General features: G+C 47.2%; 1 protein-coding gene across 1 annotated transcript in view; it reads right to left on the bottom strand.

The window, feature by feature from the left end:
- Abat (4-aminobutyrate aminotransferase) overlaps positions 1 to 20,520 on the bottom strand; it is a 106,192-nt gene that overhangs the window by 39,756 nt on the left and 45,916 nt on the right. The window contains exons 2-5 of the mRNA XM_028872865.2: positions 10,001 to 10,113; positions 4,271 to 4,368; positions 1,787 to 1,816; positions 1,060 to 1,177 (exon numbers count right to left, since the gene is read on the bottom strand). Of these exons, the coding sequence (XP_028728698.1) occupies positions 1,060 to 1,177; positions 1,787 to 1,816; positions 4,271 to 4,368; positions 10,001 to 10,070 (316 nt within the window). The 5' untranslated portion in view covers positions 10,071 to 10,113. The remainder of the gene's footprint in view (positions 1 to 1,059; positions 1,178 to 1,786; positions 1,817 to 4,270; positions 4,369 to 10,000; positions 10,114 to 20,520) is intronic.

Below are 20,520 nucleotides of genomic sequence, written 5' to 3'. Positions count from 1 at the left end.
CCTGGACAGCTCCATTGAGCTGTGATTGCTCTGTGAGTTTACCTCTTCTAGCTTTTTTCACCTAGTTGCAAAGTGGGTAAAGAAATGAATACACACTGATCCGGTGCCGTCTGGAGGAGGAGGAGAGAAGGCCCTAGTATGTGTTAGATCACAGAGGCTGCACCTGTTGAGTACCTTCCCCAAACTGCAAAGCATCCAAGGTGGGGTGGGGCAAGAGGACCCGCTTCCTAAATTACTGCTTTATATGCTATCTAGCACCTTCACTAACCTGATAAGCTCAGAGACCATTCCCTTCTTAAGCTCAGCGACTCCTACCCTCTAAAGTCTATAAACGTAAGAATCTCTGTTCTTCGCTCTGTGTGTTGCTGTAGGATCTCCTATCCCAACCTCTCTTACTTCAAGTGTCAGAGTCATTAAAGGCAAATTGATCTCATCACAACTGCCCACCAAACCTGTAAAGAATCTTTATTATTTACAACAATGTCTAATGGGCTGGAGCTGTGGCTCAGTGGTTAAGAGCACTTCCTGCTCTTGCAGAAAATCCAAGTTCAGTTCTCAACACCCATATTAGGCAGTTCCCAACCATCTGTGACTCCAGCTTCAGGGATTCCATGAATACCTGTACTCACATACATATACATAATTAAATAAGTCTTAAAAATAACATGAACAAACAATGTTTAGGGACTGGAAAGATGGCTCAACAGTTAAGAGCACTGGCTACTATTCTAGAGGACCCTGGTTTTATTTCCAATATCCACATGGAGGCTCACAACCATCTGTAATTTGGGTCCCAGGGGATGCAATGCCCTCTTCAGGCCTCTGTAGGTACTGCACACAGGTGGTACACATACACACATGCAAGCAAAACATCCCCATACTTAAAAGTAAAAGAAAAATCCCTAGCAACAACAAAACAATGTCTGATCATGGTCTCTCCACTGTTACTTGTTCATTCACTTACTCTTGGTGAGAAAGGGTGGTAAAACACGGAGGACAAATATCCAAAGCCTGATAACGTAACAAAAAGGGAGCGAGAGGTGACTGTCCATCTCTTACCTATGGGGACAGAGGAGATCTGAGAATACAGGTCCAACATGCGGTTGCCATCCACATCTACTAGGTAGTTGCCTCGGCTTTCTTCATAGTTGCAGAAAAAGTGCACAGCCTCTGCATTCTTGGGAAAGAGGAAACTGGTTTAGGCTGGCTACTCCTCCCCAGATTTTTAAGTCTTTTAGGACTAGGCTTGGACTGTGGAAACAGACTGCATCCTGTTCGTTCTACACCACATGGGAATCTGTGGGTGCTGGCAAGCTTCTGTGTCTTTCTCTGGGAAAGATGACCCAAGTGGCTTGCTTTAAATTGGTTTGCAAAATTTTATGTCTGTTTGTTTATCACAACAAAAAAAGGCTGAGAAGTAACTCAGAAGCAAGTTCTGACAAGTTAAAGAATGTGTGGTAAGCCTCAGAGAAGCCACTAAGAAAACTAGAAATGAATAGAAATTAAGAAATAAAAACATGGGCTGGAGAGATGACTAAGTGGTTAAGAACTTGTATTGCTAAACAGACGACCCAAGTTTGGTTCTAAGCACCCATGTGAGATGGCCCACATCTGCCTGTAACTCCAGCCTCAGGGGGATCTGACTCCCTCTTCTGGCCACCACGGGCAACTACACACATGCACATATACATACAGACATGCACACATACATACAGACATGCACACATAAATAAAATCATTAAAAAAAAAAAGAAACAGTAGAAGGAATCTCCTTGTGCCCACTTACTTGGATTGTGTTCAGCTGTTTCATTAACTCCTGCAGGCAAGAACAGAAGCATCAGTCATGGATGGCACACTCCTGCCAAAGTGGCTTAAATATCTCCCATGTTTTTCCAATTATTGAGGCTTTGTTTTTGGCTCCAATGCCAAGAACTTGATAGGCAATTAGTCAATATTATAAATAAATATTTAAAAAATTACTTAATATAGATAATTGGTAAAAGTCTACTCCACATCGCAGTAAGTGGCAATTACAACAGACAGATCAGAGATTCAGATTTAAATACCCAGGAAAGAAAAGGAAGCAAAAAGTTATTTTATTCTTTTATTTATTTTGGAGACAAGGCTGGCCTAGAACCCAGTAAGTACACTAGGTCAGCCTCACACTTATAAAGATATGCCACTTTGACTTCAGAGTTCTGGGGTGAAGGGCTTTGTGCCACCACACCAGTCTGGAAGTACAAATGCAACAAAAAATTTACACTGAAGGCATTTAATGTCCAAAAACAAAGGACCCTCTCTTCTTTTTCTGTGGTGCTGGGCATAGAATCTAGGGCCTTGCCCATGCAGGGTAAGTGCTCTACAACTGAGCTATATCACTAGCCCTTGTTTTATTTCACAGTTTTTATTTCTTTTCTTTTGTTTGTGGGTGGGATATACTGCACATGTGAAAGTCAGAGGACAACTTGCAGGAGTCAGCTCTTTCTTTCCACCATATGGGTTACTGGGAATCAACCCCAGTGACAGGCCTAGTGGCTGGCACCTGTATCAGCCAAATGTGCCGGCCCTTGTCCTCATTTCTAAAAGCTCAGTCAGGCCGGAGAGATGGCTCAGAAGTTAGGACCACTGAACCAGGGTCAGTTCCCAGCATCCACATGGCGGCTCATAACTGTCTGTAACTCCAGTTCCAAGAAATCCAAACACCTCTTCCAGTCTCCACGGGCACTGCATGTACATGGTACACAGACTTACATGCAGACAAAACACCCACGCACATAAAATTATTAATTAAATTCTCAGTAGTAAAGCATAAGGCTCTGCATTATTAGTGTGATCTCCAGCACTAGGGGAGAAAAGAAAGAAAAGATATAATTCCCTCATCAGGAACCTTAACTGACAACATTAATTTGCTCAACAAAGAACCACTTCTGATTACAATTCACTTTCCTCTATTCCAAACAGAAACTAGGAACTGAGAGTCAGTTGCTTTGATATTAGCAAGATTTCAGCCCCCAAAATAATTTAGTGTAAGAGACTTCAGCCGTTAGACATTACATATTTCCACACAAAAATATAAAATAACATTAACAACAAAAATATGAAAAGTTATTCTAGGCCTTTCTCTATAGAATTAGAATCCACCCCAAGAGGAATATGCATGAGAAGCTCTCGCCTTCTGTTTGACAAAAACCATCCAAAAGAAATAGAAACACTTACATTAAGACAAATATTTCTGAACTCAGAAAATAGATACTATGGCAAAAGGAATGATCTTTTTGCAGTAAACAAGACAGCATCCCACTGTGGGGGGAGGAAACACGCTAAATCAGAGAGAAAAATCCCAAAGCATTGAAAGGTTTGTACCATATCTCTTGCCTAGAAGACAACTTCTATTTGTCTTATGGAAACAACCTCCCAGGTATCTCAGGCTGGCCTTGAACTCTCTGCATAGCAGAGGATGGCCCTGGTCCGTCTGCTTCCACCTCCCGAGTGCTGGGATTACAGGTGGAGCCACCAAGCCCAGCTTGAACAGCCCATCTTCTCATTGTTTTTTATTGGGTTAGAATACAAAGTAACGGATTTCACCGCGGCACCTTTGTTTCCATTGTCCCCCCAGCCAGTCCACACCCCTTCCTCTTCCGGTCTCTGGCTCCTTTCTCTCCTTTCCCGGTAGACCCCCATTCTGCTCTGTTGTCACTTGTGCAGACCGCCTTCTTCATGTTCGATTCATCTTTGTCCTTCAAGATCACAATCCCAGGTCTCTGACAGCGAGGCCCTACATTTCGACTTCAGTGTCACTTGTGAGTTCAGCCCCAGCCCTTAATTCTGGACTGACAGTGACCCATGTGACTTGCTTTGGCCAATAGAATAAGGTGGGGGGGGGGGTCTGAAAGCCAGTGTGGAGCTTCAGTCTCAATAGACTTACAGCAAGATCAGAATAAAGTCCAGTGTGACAAGCGGGAGGAACAGTGACCATGGAGCAGAGGCACCAGCTGACAGCCAGCCACCCCTTAGGCCACAGACGGCTCCAACAAGGCCACCTACCTAACTGCTGGTTGGCTCTAAATGCATGAGCAATCTGGATGCCATATGTCCCCAGTCTGTGACTTAGGCAGCATCCTCCCGACAGCAGGTATGAGACACTCTTGAAACCTTCCTTCACAGTGGCCTGGGTCATTTTTCACACATCTCCAGCAGACACTCTGAAAGGATGCCTAAGCCGTCTGTGCACCTGTCTCCTGGGTCTTTGTCCCAGATGTGGCTGACTCACCTGAGATCTAGGCCCTGGGACTTCTGTCTTCATCAGTGGCCCATCATAGTCAAATTCTATGTCAACTTTGGCAGCAGCTTGACTGATGTATCTGGATCCTGCAACACAGAAGACCAATGAGAGGCCCCGGTGACAAGACACAAGGAGGATTCGCCCATCAGATGCCCTCAGTTCTTAACAGGGGCCTCAGGACCTCAGCTCTGTTCCGACAAGGCCATCCAGGAACACTGCATCTGACCCAATTAGACCTGTGAGAACAAAGAAGATTCTAAGACTGGGAGAAGCCACAGCCAGCGAAGTGGCAGGAAATGCTCCATCCTAAGGGAGCATGACGAGCGGACCCAGCTTCCTGTTCCATGTGTTTGCTGGTTTGCCCTATGTGCACCATGAGTGGGCAGTGCCTGGAGGCCAGAAGGTGTTAGATTCCTGGGAACTGGAGAGGTGGGAACTCCAAGGTGGCTGTGAGCTGAGAGGCATGGGTGCTGGGAACCAAACCCAGGTCCTCTGCCAGAGCAGCAAGTGCTCTTATCTGACGAGTCATCTCCCCAGCCCCCATTTCACTTTTTGAAGACACACAGCAAGAAAAGGATGAACCCAGTGTACTGAGCTCCTAACATGTGGGAAGCCCTAGGTTCTATGCTCAGCGTGTGTGTGTGTGTGTGTGTGTGTGTGTGTGTGTGTGTGTGTGTTATAAGAGTAACACAGTACATATGTGGAGGTCAGAGGACAACTTTTGGGAGTTAGTTCTTTCCTTTCCCCGTGTGTTCAGGGATTGAATCTAGGTCGTTACTCTTGAATGGCAAGTGCTTTCTCCCGCTGAGCTATCCTGCCTGTCCAAAACCTTCTAAGGATGGAAGAAATGGCTCACTTCCTGCTCTTGTAAAGGACTGAGTTCAGCTTCTAGCACCCACATTAGGCAGACCACAACACACACACACACACACACACACACACACACACCTTTAAAAAGAAATTCAGAGGCTGGAGAGATGGTTCAGTGGCTGAGGCCACTGGCTGATCTTCCAGAAGTCTTGAGTTCAGTTTCCAGCACCCACGTGTTGGCTCAGAACGTCTACAATAGGATCTGATGTCCTCTTCTGGTGTGTAGACATACATGCAGACAAATCACCCAAATACATAAAATACATAAATAAATTAAAAAAAAGAAAGAAACCCAGTCCAAATTAAATGCAGTTGTGTATCTGCAGAGCGGAGTCTCTCAGCCTCGGCACTGGTGACATGTTGGCTGGTCATCCTTTGCTGCTCAGAGGCATCCTTGCCACCTGACAGGGAGATACAATGTACACCCATCCCGGTTAAGCTCTAAGAGGGGAGCTGGGTGCAAGGGCATGTGTCTGATTGCAGATACTAGGGAAGTTGAGGCAGGACATCCCTTGAGCCCAGAAATTCCAGGCCAGTTTGGGGAACATCATGAGGCCCTGTCCACATCAGTCACTTTTTTCACGGCTGTGATGAAGTTCCTGGAAAAGGAACTCAAGGAAGGTGGGTTTCCTTTGGCTCACAGTGTGAGGGCTGCAGTCTTTGTGGCAGGGAAGGCGTATGCCAGGACTGTGAGGTCACAGTGTCCATAGCCAGTAAGAGCTGGACACTGGTGCTCAGCTTGGTTTCTCCTGGGTTTTTTGTTTGTTTGTTTGGTTGGTTTTGGTTTTGGTTTTTCAAGATGGCGTTTCTCTCTGTGTAGTCCTGGCTGTCCTAGAATTCACTCTGTAGACAAGGCTGGCTTTGAACTCAGAGATCTGCCTGCCTCTGCCTCCCAAGTGCTGGGACTAAAGGGGTGCACCACCATGCCCGGATTTGAGGTCTCTTTAATTCAGTTTGGAATCTCAGTGCTTAGAATGGTCCTGCCCACAGTCGAAGTGGGTCCTGTGGAAGACCTACCTCAGCCTAATCTAGAACTCCCTCACAGACATGTCTGGGGTTTGTTAGGTCAGTTGTTCTCTTTTTGGGTTTTGGGTTTGTTTTTTTTTTTTAGTTTTCGAGACAGGATTTTTCTCTGTAGCTTTGGTGCCTGTCCTGGAACTTGCTCTGTAGTCCATGCTGGCCTCAAACTCACAGAGATCCTCCTGCCTCTGCCTCCCCAGTGCTGGGATTAAAGGCGTGCACCACGACCGCCTGGCATCAGTTGTTATCAACCGGTGGGTATAACCCCTTTGGGGGTCATATATCAGATATCCTACATATTAGATATTTACATTTCGATTCATAACAGTAGCAAAATTACAGTTATGAAATAGCAATGAAATAATCTTATGGCTGGAGGTCACTACAACATGAGGAACGGTATTAAAGGGTGGCAGCGTTAGGAAGGTTGAGAGCCACTGGTCTGCGTGATTCTAGGCCCTGTCAAGTTGGCAATCAATATTAACCATAATGGGGCAGGGGGTGGGGGGAGATAGCTCAGATGGTTATGTGCTTGACACACAAGCGTGAGGACCTGAGCTCCATCCCCAGTATCCACATTAAAAACAATAAAAACAAATGGGCATGGTGACTAATTCCAGAGCCGGCCAGGGAGGGAAGGAAGCTAGGGCATGCTTCCGACTCCTCAGACCCTGAGCATACCCTGCCGCCTCATCTGGTGCCTCAGCAAAAACAACACTTCTCCCAGATTCGAATTCTTATCAGAATCACAGAGAAGAAAAAGGTCTGTAGAAAGTAGGAGTATGTCGTGGGCACACAAGACTGGGGTTACAGAGGTTCATGGATCCCGCCCTCTGTGGTGACGATGGTGTTCATGGCATTAGGTCACGGTTCAAGGTCAGTTCTTTACACCACAGGGAACAGTCGCCAAAAGTCCTTAACGGCCTCCCTTTTTTTTCTTTTTGAGACAGGGTTTCTCTGAGTAGCCCTGGCTGTCCTGAAAATAGCTCTATAGACCAGGCTGGCCTCGAGCTCAGAGATTCACCTGCCTCTGCCTCCCAAGTGCTGGGATTATAGGCGTGCATCACCCACCACCCCACCCTTTATGTTCTCTTGATCTTTAAAAATAACTATTAGTTAGTTTAGAGTGTGTATGCATGCACACTCATGCACCATGTGCCTCAGGGACTGTGTGGAAGTCAGAGGGCAACTTTTAGGAGTCCTTTCCTTTCTTGTCCCCCCCCCCACTCCTCCCACCCCCTGTTGAGGCAGGGTCTCTTGTTATTTCTGCCACTGCACTGCAGACCCCAGGCTAGCTGGCCCTCACATCTGCTGCTGTGCTGCAGACCCCAGGCTAGCTGGCCCTCACGTTTCTAGCCAGCTCTCTTGCTTCTGTCACAGGAGTGCTGGCATTATAGCTAAAAGCTCCTCTCCCCAAATCCGGCTTTCAACCTGGGTTTTGAACTCAGGTTGTCAGGCTTGAGCGGTGTCCTAATTAGGGTTTCTATTGCTGTGGTAAACACTATGACCAAAAACAAGTTGGGGAGGAAAGGGCTTACTTGAGTCACACTTCCATATCATAGTTCATCACTGAAGGAAGTCAGGAACCCAAGAAGGGAAGAAACAGAAGCTTATGCAGAGGCCATGGAGGGGTGCTGCAGACTGGCTTGCTCCTCATGGCTTGCTCAGCCTGCTTTCTTATAGAAGCCAGGACCACCATCTCAGGGATGGAGCCAACCACAATGCGCTGGGCCCTCCCCCATCAATCACTAATTAAGATCTTACATTCAGATCTTACGGAGACATTTTCTCAATTGAGGTCTCTCCTCTCAGACAACCCTAGCTTGTGTCAAGTTGATATAAAACTAGCCAGCACAAGTAGCAAATGCTTTTACGAGCTGAGCCAACTCTCTGGTCTTAATAAATGAAAATATCGTTCCCAGAAAACAATTGTTCTGTATGTGAACCTAAACAATGTCAAGGTAAAATCCAGCTAGAGCCCTGCACTGTCCTTCCTCTCATTCATTCATTCATTCATTTGGTGTGTGTGTGTGTGTGTGTGTGTGTGTGTGTGTGTGTATGGGATGTGTGTATGTGTTTGTGTGTGTGTGTGTGTATGGGATGTGTGTATGTGTTTGTGTGTGCGCATGTGTATGAGATGTGTGTGTGTGCACTTGTGTATGGGACGTGTGTGTGTGTGTGTGTGTGTGTGTGTGTGTGTGTGTGTGTGTAAGGTGCATGTGTTGAAGTAAGGTGGTGACTCTTCTCTCTCTCCAACCTCACTTTTTGCAGCAGGGTCTCTCCGTTACCATGGAACTCAATGAGCTGGCTAGACTAGCTAGTCAGAAACCCTAGGGCCCCTCTTGCCTCTTTTTACCATGCTGGAATTACAGGTGTGTACCACTGCACACACCCAGATTTTATGTGGCTGCTGATTCTCACGCTTGTGTGGCAAGCCCTTTTTATTAAGACCGGAGAGTAGGCTCAGCTGGTAAAAGCACTTGCCACTCAAGTCTGACTACGTGAGTTCGATTCCTGCAACCCAGGTTAAAAAGACTGAACCATTGCCTCAGCCCTTTTCTGTTTGTTGGCCTAGAACTCCCAGACTGGCCTTAAACTCATGATCCTTCTGCCCCAGCATCCTGGGTGCTGGGATTATGGAGCTAAGAGGCTAAAGAGACCTTGTTTCAAAAATAAATAAGTATAATTAGTGACTTGGTGACAGATCCCGACTCGCTGCAGGTCAGCACTTGGAGACAGCCCCATGCTGCGCATGATTAGACGGAGTGGGTCGGAGTTCACAGCGGGATTCAGTGCCCAGACACTCAAGCCAGACAGTCATCAGCCGGGGGCTCTTCCCTCCATCACTTTCCCTTTTCCCTTCCCTTCTTTCCTCCCCACCCTCTTCCTTCTTTCCTTCCTAGCCAAGCCTGTACTTGAGGAACTCCTGACCCTCCCCAACTCAACCTCCTGGACGCTGGAATTATATGGCCATTGGCAGCGTACCTGTGACTTCAGCTTTTTTTTTTTTTTTTTTTTTTTTTTTTAACATGTCTCATGTACCCAGGCTAGCCTTGGACTTTCTATATAGCTGAGGATGACCCGGAATTCCTGATCCTCCTGACCTGAACTCTGAGTTCTGGTATTATGAGTGGTTCCCACATCACCCTTTGGTGTATTTGTGCGTGTGAATGTTGTGTGCTGGGACACTAGAAGCTGATGTCAGATGTCTTCTTCAGTTGTTCTCCTGAGGCATCCTGATGAACCCTGGCCTGATCAGACTGGTCTAACTCGACGTCCTACCCTGGGACTTCCTGTCTCCAATTCCTAAAGGCTGGAATTATAAGCAGGCTGCCACCCCCATCAGCTTTTGTGAGAAGATCTGAATTCCAGTTCTCACTCACAGTAAATCTGTTTTCTAATGAGCCATCTCCTCAGCCCAAATGCCGGTTTATACAGAGCTGGGGAGTAAACCCTCAGCTTTGTGTGCTAGGAAAGCACTCTGCCACTGAGTGACATGCCCCCCCCCCCCCGCCTCATTTTTGTGGCTTTCTTTACTCCTTGGCATCAACCCCAGCCCTGTGTCTTCCTTTCTGGGTCCTTCTGCCTTAGAGGCCACCACCCCTGAGCAGAGTGGCACTCAGCCACATCAACTCCTACTCGAGAACTGTCCACCTGTGGACAGGTGTGTTGTCCACAATGGCAGTAATGGTGATAGTCTCACTGAAGAACACTGGGAAAGCTCCAGAAGCAGCCGGATCCTTCTGTCCTCGAGGACTCTGACCAGAGACCCCTAGTCATCACTGTGTCTCTTGGGGAGTAGGTCATGCCAAGGCCTTGGGGGCTTACCACGTGTGAAGAGGCAGAGGTTTTTCTGGGAGCTGCAGGCCACCCGCCGGGCGATCAACAAGAAGGCCATGACCCCCTCCTTCAGGAAGAGGATCCTTTCACTCTTGGCTGTCCTGAAAGAGACCATAAACAGACTTAGGCCCACGGGGACCCAGCACCGTAACAGGCATCTAAACTCACGGTTGCCCACTTTGTAGCGAAGGCTCTTAGGATACAAATTCCTTTGCTGTATGCCAAATACTCTTCAATCAAGCACATTTTGTGCTGAATGTACACTTTAGTTTACATACCTTTTCCTTTCATCTTTCACACTGCAGACAGGATGAGCATGCCCACTCTCTAGATGGAAAAATAGAGGCCTAGAGAAATGGTCCTAGTAAAGTGCTTGCTCTGCAGGCACAAGGGTCTGAGTTTGATCCCTAGAACCCTGAGAAAGAGCTGAGTGTGGTGGTATGTGCTTACAACCCCAGTGCCAGGGGAGGTGGAGACAGGTGGAGTCCCTAGGGCTTGCTGGTTAGCCAGTCTAACCAAATCAGTGAGCTCCAGGAGAAGGAGGGACCCCGTCTCAAAACACAATGTGGAAAGTGACTGAAGAAGACATCCAAGGCTGACCTCTGGTTTCCACACACCCCTGCCATGTGTATACCTGCACACACACACACACACACACACACACACACACACACCCCTAACAACTCAGAGTTGGATTAAGAACCCCCTTAAGTGAGGACAAGTGTGTGCTCCGGGGAAGGAAATTCAGACAGGAATCTTCAGAGTAAACATCTCTGATGACTCAGTGCTGGGTGCTCGGCTCTCAAACCTGTTCCTGTATGGGCTGTCCAGGGAGCCTGGGTATCCAGTGTGTGTGTGGGGACAACTGGTGTCCATTTCATAGGACACACTGTCTTAGAGTGACAAACTGTCCCAATGTGCTTGGAATGGAGAGATTCCTAGCACATGAAACTTTCCATTTTGAAACCAAGGCAGTCCTGGGTTCCTGCACTGTCACCCTGTCTAGGGTCTCGTGCCTGAGGCTCATCTGGGCTGTGAATAGTTAGAGCACCACCTGCTAACTATGGTGATATTTCATTTGTGCTGAAATGTGGTGATATTTTATTTGTATGTTAATAAATGAAGTTTGCCTAGAGATCAGAGGAAATAGCAAGCCATTTTAAGAAAACACAAAAGTCAGGCAGTGGTAGCACACTCCCTTAATCCTATCCCTTAGCAGGCAGGGTCTCTGTGTGTTCAAGGCCACACTAGGGAACAGAGCCAAGCCGGGTGACACACACCTTTAATCCCAGTACTAATCATAGAGGCCTGGAGGTCTGTACAGACAATCAGAAAGTGAAAGAGCTGCTAGGAAGAGGAAGTGAGGTAGCTGGGCAGAGAGAGCCAATGAGAGGGCAGAACAGCAAGGCAACAAAAGCCTGGGCAGACAGGAAGTCATGGCATTTGGAAGCTGCAGAGTTGGTGAGGTAAGGTTGGCTGGTGGCTCTCACTATTTCCCTGATCTAAGGTTTTTACCCCTATATTTGGCTCCGTGTTTTTTATTTAATAAGACCATTTAGAAATTCGTCTACATCTACCACTGTTAGGGCAAATCCAAGTTCCTTCCTCCCATAAATGAAGAGGGCCAGTGGTGTTCCCCTCATGGATGTCCCCTGAATCAAAAGGAAACATGAGGAATAAGAGTTAGGAGTTCCTACCTGAACAATGCCTTTGTAAATAAGTGTAGAAATCCCTTCACAGCCTGTTTTAACCTGCCAGTACTAGCTGGAGCAGTTTCTGTTTTCATGGACAGAATGATGGACCCTGGACAGTAGTAGATTCTGTTCAACTTTTTTGTCTCTGGGAGGATCCACCTCAGCCAGCTGTGCTGTGTTCTGGAGATCTTAACTCTTCCTGGGTGGAAAGGCTGTCACGTGAGTATGGATTGAAATGCTCCAAAGGGCACACTGTCTGGCTCCAGATATCTGGCCAGTTGTCTAGCAAACAAGGCTCCCCCCATTTCAGATCTGAGGGAGGGTACTCTCAGGGGTGACCACATTGGTTATTGGACTGCCTGACCCCAAACACTGCTGTACTTGTAATAAACTAATTAATTAAGTTACCCTAGCCACAGTAGATAGAAGGTTCAAAGGTGGCGGGGGTGGAGGAGGGGGCAGATGTAGTTCAAGGCTGGGCATGGCACCTCATGACTTTAATCCCAGTGCTTAGGAAGAAGGGGCAAGCAGACCTTTGTGAGACGGAACCTGCTCTCCACAGTGAGTTCCAGCCAGAAGCTGCATGGTGAGATCCTGTCTCAAAAGGAAGTCATTCAGAGAATCCATTTCATTTCTTTTCATAAGAGAGAAATTAGGGAGAAAACAGCAGGCTTTAAAACTGTGACCATAAGCCAGGTGGTGGTGGCACATGCCTTTAATCCCAGCACTCAGGAGGCAAAGCCAGGCAGATCTCTGTGAGTTCAAGACCAGCCTGGTCTACATAGTGAGATCCAGGACAGGGACCAAAACTATATGGAGAAACCCTGTCTCGAAAATTCAAACACAAAAACTGTGACCATAAATTAACTTAGAAACCATATTCTTCTTTTGACAATTTAATGAGTTTTTAAAAAGTTGATTCTAATATGTCCAACTCTAGAAAGCCTACTAATTCAGCAGCAGAGTAACTATATAGAAAAAGCAGTCACCACCTCTCACTTAAGGCCATTTGTCTCAAACAGCACTGAAACTTCACAGAATTCAAGCTTCTTCCATTAAATATGTCTTTGAAGGGCTGGAGAGATGACTCAACAAGACCCTCCTGCAGAGGACCTGGGTTCAATTCCCAGCACCAACATGATGGTTCACAACCATTGTTCACTCCAGTTCCAGGAGATCCGCTGGCCTCTTCTGACCTCCTCAGGCACCAAGCACATATGTGGCACACATACACAGATGCAGGCAAACACACTCACACACAAAATAAAATGAATACATTTTATTTTAATAACTATGTTTTTGAGAATCTTAAAGAATCTTAAAGGACTTGAGCATGAAAGTTTGAATAGCCCATCAAAATGAGCCACACTCATGCACTTTCAATGACAAGTCATTTTGGAAAATGTATCCTAGTGACGTGTGACATTTCAGTGCCCTGCAACTGAAACTAAGCTTATCACAAAACACAATCTCTGTCAGACATTCTCAGAAGAATTCATGTTGTTCATTCACTTTCTTGCCCACTAATTCAATCAACAAGAGTTAATTAAGTAGCTGTTACAGGCAAGGCACTGAGTCACTTAGGCATAGGAGGAAGAAATCAGATAAAACACGTTCCTAATTCTCTGGCAGAGGGCTATGATCAGAAGGGTGGGAGAATTCAATGTACTAGGCTGCTTTATTCAACCTGTCATTAACTTCCTAAAATAACCTGGCAAGGTATGCATATAAAAAGAATTCCCAGTTCACTGTCAACAGTGAACTTCACAGAGCACAAAACGAAAAGCTAGGCATGGTGGTGCACCTGTAGTCCCAGCATTTGGGAGGTTGATGCAGGAGGACTGTGAGTTCAAGGCCAGTCTAGGCTACAGAGCGAGGTCAAGGTCAGCCAGTGATGCTCTGTAAGACTGCACTTGCCTCAAGAACAAAACCAAGCAACCAAACAACTCCAGGATAGAATTGTGACTGACTGGCTGGTATGTGCAAGGTGCTATGGGAAGATGAGGAGCTTCCTTCTGGACTAGGCAGGTGCGTGCGTGCGTGCGTGCGTGCGTGCGTGTGTGTGTGTGTGTGTGTGTGTGTGTGTGTGTGTGTCTGCAAAGTTAAGTAGATTCCAAAGCCAAAGAAGGAGAGCTGAGATGAGCAGTGCTCAGTGGTGTCAGATGTGGGGACAGTGAAGGGAGGATCCTGATAACGGCAGAGCCGGACATGATCAGAGCGGAGGGGTGGGATTTGCTGGAGCTCACTCCAAGCACAGTGTCTATTCTGACTTCTGTGGAGAGACATCTCCAGAAGAGGTGACCTAGTCATGCTGTCAGGTTTCCTGAGAGGAGCAGAGGACATGCATTCAGCCAATCTATTGGACACCAGGGTCGCCATGATACCGATATGGGAGAGAGGACAGAGGAGGCTGTGGAGTAACTCCACAATCCTTAGTCTTGAAGTTGGTGTGGATGTTCGGATATTTGGGTTCTGCTTTTATGTGATGGCAAACATATGTAATTCCAGAACTGGAGAAAGCCCATGTGTGATGCTTTAAATGAGAATGTCCCCAACAGGTTCATGTATTTGAATACTTAGTTCCCAGTTGGTGGCACAGTTTAGGGAAGTTTGGGCTTATTGGGAGAAGTATGTCACTGGTGGCGGGCTTTGAGAATTTAAGGCCCAGACTTGTTGTGGGATATTTGATCACACTGTGAATCCTGAGATTGTGTTAATTAAATAAAATCAACCTTGGTGCAAGAGGCAGAGCCAGCAACTAGTTGACTGGAAGCAGCCATTGAGAGCAAGAGAGAGTCAGGAAGATGGATAGAGAAATGCACAGGAAGTAGTAGAGAGGGACTTCAAGTCTGGCGGCGTTTTCGGTTTAGAACCATGGAAGAGAAGCTCTTCTTTTGAGACACCAGCTAGGAAGGAAGGTCAGCTGGTTGCTCCTTGGCCTCTCTGAGCTAGCAGGTTTTCACCCCAGTATTTGACTCCCTAGTCTTTATCGGTGAATTGTAAGACTGAGATTTAGACTAAAAACAACACACACCATTTCCAGTCGCTCTGTTTCATGCTTGTGGTTCAAGATACGAGCTCTCAGCTTGCCAGCCATCATGCCTGCTGCTCCCATGCCTCCCCACCTTGACGGTGATGGACTCTTACCCCTCTGGAATCGTAGGCTCCAACAAACCCTTCCTTCTGTGAGATGCCTTGGTCATGGTGTTTTATCACAGCAATAGAAAACTAAATAATACACTGTGGCAGGATTATGGAGTTTGGGGCCAGTGAGGGCTACTATATAGCAAGACCCCATCTCAATAAATAAGTGAATAAAAGAACTATGGCTTCTTTTTAACAGTTACCTGTGTGTGTGTGTGTGTGTGTGTGTGTGTGTGTGTATGTGATGTATATGTAGAAATGCAGAGTTAGGGGACAAATTCTAGAAGTCAGTTCTCTCCTTCCACCATATGGGTCTCAGCAACTGAGTTCAGATTCTCAGCTTTTGTTGCTAGTGCCTTTACTGGCTAAGCCATTTTATAGCCGAGATTTACAGGTTCCTAAACAGAGTGTAGTGGTACAGTCCTGTAATCCTAGCACTAAGACCAAGTTCAGCTTGAGCTATAGAGGGAGGCTAATTAAAAATAACAGAATCTGTGAGTTCCTCAAGAAGTTAAGGGGAGCTGGGAGGTGGAGCACTCTGGAGGCAGAGGCAGGAGGATCTCTTAGTTTGAGGCCAGCCTGGTCTACAGAATGAGTTCCAGGACAGCCAGGGCTACACAGAGAAGCCCCGTCTCAAAAAACCAAAAAAGTTAAACAGAATTGCCATACGGCAGATTCCACTCAGATGCTAATGTAACATGAAAATGGACCATTCCATATGCTCACTGCACCATTGTTCACAATAGCCTGGGACTTAAACACACCATTCCATATGCTCACTGCACCATTGTTCACAATAGCCTGGGACTTAAACACACCATTCCATATGCTCACTGCACCATTGTTCACAATAGCCTGGGACTTAAACACACCTCAGCCTTTGGTGTATTTTATATCTAACTTAAGTAAACATTCGCTTACTGCACCACTGTTCACAATAGCCTGGGGGCTGGCATAATCCATGCGTCCATCAACGGATGAATAGATAATCACAGAGATGAACAAAGGGCTGACACGGGCTATGTCACAGAAAAAGCCGCATGTTAGATGACTCCATTGATGTGAAACTTCCAGAACAGGAAATGCAGGGCTGTCGAGGTGGCTCAGTGAGTAGAGAGCTTGCTCAGCATGCACGAAGCCCTGGGTTCTATGCCCAGCACAGGCATGGTGGTCGGCTATCCTAGCACTCTGAGGTGGATGTAGGGGGAAGAAGTTCAAGGTCATTCTTAGATATATGTTGAGTTCTAGGACAGCCTGCTTTATATGAGACCTTGTCACAAAACAAAACACACACACACACACACCTTCTCCAACCAATCAACTAAGCAAAAAGAAATAGACTGGGAAACTAGCTGAGAATAGACAGTTTTAATGGTGAGTTGCTAGGCAGTGGTGGCACACACCTTTAGTCCCAGAACTCAGGAGGCAAAGGCAGGTGGATCTCTGTGAGTTCAAGGCCAGCCTGGGCTACAGAGTGAGTTCCAGGACAGCCAGGGCTACACAGAGAAAGCCTGTCTCCCGGAGGGAAAAAAAAGTAGGCTAATACTGAGTGGTGTGCCTTTTCCTTCGGTGTGATCAGAAACCAAAGAGAAATTTTAAATCAATTAAACAGCACGGTGGTTGTCAGACCGCAAGGCAAGCAAAGAGAACTTTTGCTTCAGCCGAGTGGTGGCCCCGCAGTAATTCTGGTCTACCTCCACCAAGCCAAGTTGAAAATTCTGCTCTATCCAGATAGCTAATGCCTCAGTCCTGCCCACCTCTCCCATCCCACTAGCTTTAATTAAAATGCTAATTAGCTCCTGTGCTTCCTCTTATCTGCCCGGTGCAATGGGACAGTGGGCTGGAGCAGGATGGCTGAAGAGGAGAGTTCAATGTTGTGATCCACAAGGTGAGAAAAATTCAGGTAAACCGGCAGGAAGAGGACCTGAACCACCGCTTCGGGGTTTGCCCGCTAACTGCTGGCCTGGTAAGCACATTACAGGAACCCAAACAAAAACCCTCCCAGGGAGGGCATTTACTCAGCAGGGAGAGCGGCAGGGACAAGGGCATTCACTCACATTTATTGCTTACAGACGACATTCAAAGCCTCCCCCCTCCTTTAAAAACAGGGTACTATGTAGCCAAAGTCAACCTTGAACTTCTGATCCTCCTGAAGCCACCCTCCCCCACACCCCTGAGTGCTGGGCTTGCAGGCACCACCACCATGCCTGGTTTTGTGCTGGATCTCCAGCCCAAGGCTCCAGGGACACTAGGCAAACCATATCCTCAGCCTTTGGTGTATATTATATCTAACTTAATTTGGCTGACAGACTCAGAAGTTGAATGGGCTTGTAGTTCCCAGAGATGCCAGGCCAGAGACTGGTGGCCCTGGTTGTACCAGGTTGTGTCAAGGTCCCGCTCACACCGATACACTTGTGTCTCACTTGTGCCACCTGGGCAGGAAAGAGCTCTGGACACGCGTGCACAGCTTCTGCTAACTACCGGAGGGTAGCCATGACCACAGGTCCTGGACACAGGGTCGCTGACCCTGAAGCTCAAACACAGGGATGCAAGAGAGCAAACACTGCAGTGGTCACCTGCAGAGGAGGTGTGTGGTATGGTGCAGAAAACCAGATTCTTGGGGCTGGAGAGATGGCTCAGCCGTTAAGAGCACTGGCCACCCTTCCAAAGGACGCAGGTTCAATTCCCAGCACCCACATGGCAACTCATATCTGTCTGAACCACAGTTTCAAAGTTTCACATAACACACACATGGGCAAAACACCAATGAATATAAAATAAAAATAAATTTTATTTATATATAAACAGATTCTTTCCCATTGATTACCCATGTCTCCCAACTGTTTGCAACCCTCAGAGGGATGCCACCTCTGAGGCTGGGGAGATGGGTCAGTCTGTAAAGTGCTTGCACATAAGCCTGAGGACCTGACTCTAAGCCACAGCACACACATTACAAGGCACACACTTATGAGCACGCCTGTAATCCCAGCACTGGGAAGTAGAGACAGAAGGATCCCTGGGACTCACTGGCTAGCTAGTCTAGCTCAATCTGAGAACTGCAGATTCTGTGAGAGTCCATCTCAAAAAAGATATGAGGCCAGGCTGGTGAGCACACCTTTGATCCTAGTATTCAGGAGGCAGAGGCAGGTGGGTTTCTTTGAGTTCAAGGCCAGCCTGGTCTACCCAGTGAGTTCTAGGACAGCCGGGTGTTGTTTGAATCTTAGATGGTCTTTTAGTAAAAAACCCAGAGCCAGATATCAAGGTGAAAGCTGAAAGATCAAAGAAGCTGAACAACCAGCCCCTAGCTCTTACCTCTACAAAATCCTCAGCCTAAAGAGAATGAGTTCCTGTTTCCTCACGCCTTGCATACCTTTCTCTACCCTGCCATATTACTTCCTGGGATTAAAGGCGTGTGTGCTTCCCAAGCAAAGGCATGAGATCTCAAGTGCTGGGATTAAAGGTGTGTGCTACCTCTGCCTGTGCTCTGTGTCTAATCCAGTGGCTGGCTCTGCCTTCTGATCCTCAGGCAAATTTATTAGGGTACACAACATATCACCACAGCCAGGGCTACACAAAGAAACCTTGTCTCAAAAAAATAAAATAAGGTGGAGAGTGACAGATGCTAACCCCTGTCACATGCCCATGAGCACACACACACACACACACACACACACACACACACACACACACACACACGTCACTGCTATTTGTCTGCCTCAGGAGCAATGCCTACTTGCAGTCATTGACTAAACACTAAATGCTTGACAAAAACCTTGACGATGGCATCTGGCATGTCTTCACTGCACTGCTCAGGCCCTTTACACAGGAAAACTTTGCATGGACCGTTTGTATGGTTAGAAAGCAACACACCTCCCCCGCAGCCTCTCGGGGGCTTCAGAATGCTTTTTCATTCCCCTATCTCACTCAGCTTAAGACAAAGTACTGGCAGGGTCTCAGGACATTCTTTTCTTCACTTGCAGCTGGCAGCTTTCACAGACTTAATGGGACACAATGGCACACAATGGCCAAGTGTCCCAAAGGCCAGGGGTTGCCACAGCAACCAATAAAGCCAGAGCCCTGGATCTTTGCAGATGGTCAGCAGGGCCTCATTCACAGAGTAGTGATGGGTGGCTTGCAACACGGGTTTCAGTTCTCCAGGCTAGGTCTGGAAGCGGCCCCTTAAGTTTGCTAGAGCAGGGACACTACTCCTCCATATGAGTGCCTTTCCTCAGCCTGCCCTATGGGGTTCTATAATCTCATTGGTGACTTGTGTAAAGAAGGAGGAAGAGTGTTCTGTTGCACAAATTCTAAATGGTGGTCTTATAATAAAAACCCAGAGCCAGATATCAGGGTGAAAGCTGAAAGATCAGAGAAGCAGAGCAAGCCACAGCCACCACCTCTTACCTCACCAGCTCCTCAGCCTGCAAGAGGGTGAGTTTCTGTCTCCTTCTACCTTATATTTCTCTGCCCAGCCATATCACTTCCTGTCTCAATGTTCCCAGTGCTAGAATTAAAGGTATGTGTCACCACTGCCTGGCTCTCTTTCTCTTTTAGACTGGATTAATCTCATGTAGCCCAGAGTGGCCTTGAACTCACAGAAATCCAGCGGATCTCTGCCTCTGTCTCCTGAGTGCTAGGATTAAAGGTGTGTGCCACCACTGCCTGACCTCTATGGCTAACTCTGTGGCCGGCGCTATCCTCTGATCCTCAGGCAAGCTTTATTTCTTAGATTTAAAATAATATATCACCACAGTGTTCTAGAAATGAGCAAGGGCTGGCACCGAAGGAAAACAGAGGGGTGCAGAAGGAGGGTAATCGGAGCCGGGTGAGCAACACATCACAGTCGGGCAGGTGAAAGAGCATGGCGACTCCAGACAAGAGTTTCATTGCAGCAACAGAAGTGAATCCAGAGCAACACCGATGCATCTAGGCTGCACTCACACTGTCTGTTTACCAGGAGGGAAAATGGTTTTGCTTCTCACACAAGACCGCCCAGCGACAGACAGCGGGTTATGGTAGAAGGGACTCGAGTTAGATGTAACTATAATGACCCTTATCACATCACCAGCTTGGTGGCGTCAATACCTAGCCCAAAAATGTCACCAGACAACTTGGACCAACATGTATCCATTCTCACAGAAAAAGGACCCTCACTATTAGCAATGTTACAGCTTCCTAGAGACCCGTGTTCTGGTCACACACTTATCCTTCCTGGCTCAATCCCAACTGAGCAACGAAACCTCAACCCACGTTTGGCTCTTTCCCTACACTGCAATTTCTTGCCCCTCTGTCCCTTCTGAGGGCAAAGTTCCAAATTCCATGAAGGCCTCTCTCCCATCCAAGGTCTGATTGGGTGCCCCCCTACCCACCTCGGCACGCCCACCTCCACCCTTGAAATCCACATGTTGCAGGCTATGCCTGGAGCGTAGCCTGAATTCTAACTGGTCTTCATAAGAAAAACCTGGAGTCAGATATAGGGGTAAATGCTGAAAGATCAGAGAGACAAAAGAGCAAGTCACAGCTACCAATTCTTACCTCACGAACTCCTCAGCCTGAAAGAGACTGACCTCCTGTCTCCTCTTGCCTTACATTCCTCTCTCCGCCCGGCCACATCACTTCCTTTCTCCACCTCCCTAGTGCTGGGATTAGAGGCATGAGATCCCAAGTGCT

The sequence above is a fragment of the Peromyscus leucopus genome, chromosome 8b (genome assembly GCF_004664715.2).
Source record: "Peromyscus leucopus breed LL Stock chromosome 8b, UCI_PerLeu_2.1, whole genome shotgun sequence".
NCBI classification, from domain to species: domain Eukaryota; kingdom Metazoa; phylum Chordata; class Mammalia; order Rodentia; family Cricetidae; genus Peromyscus; species Peromyscus leucopus.
This window is presented reverse-complemented; position numbering and strand designations above follow the sequence as displayed.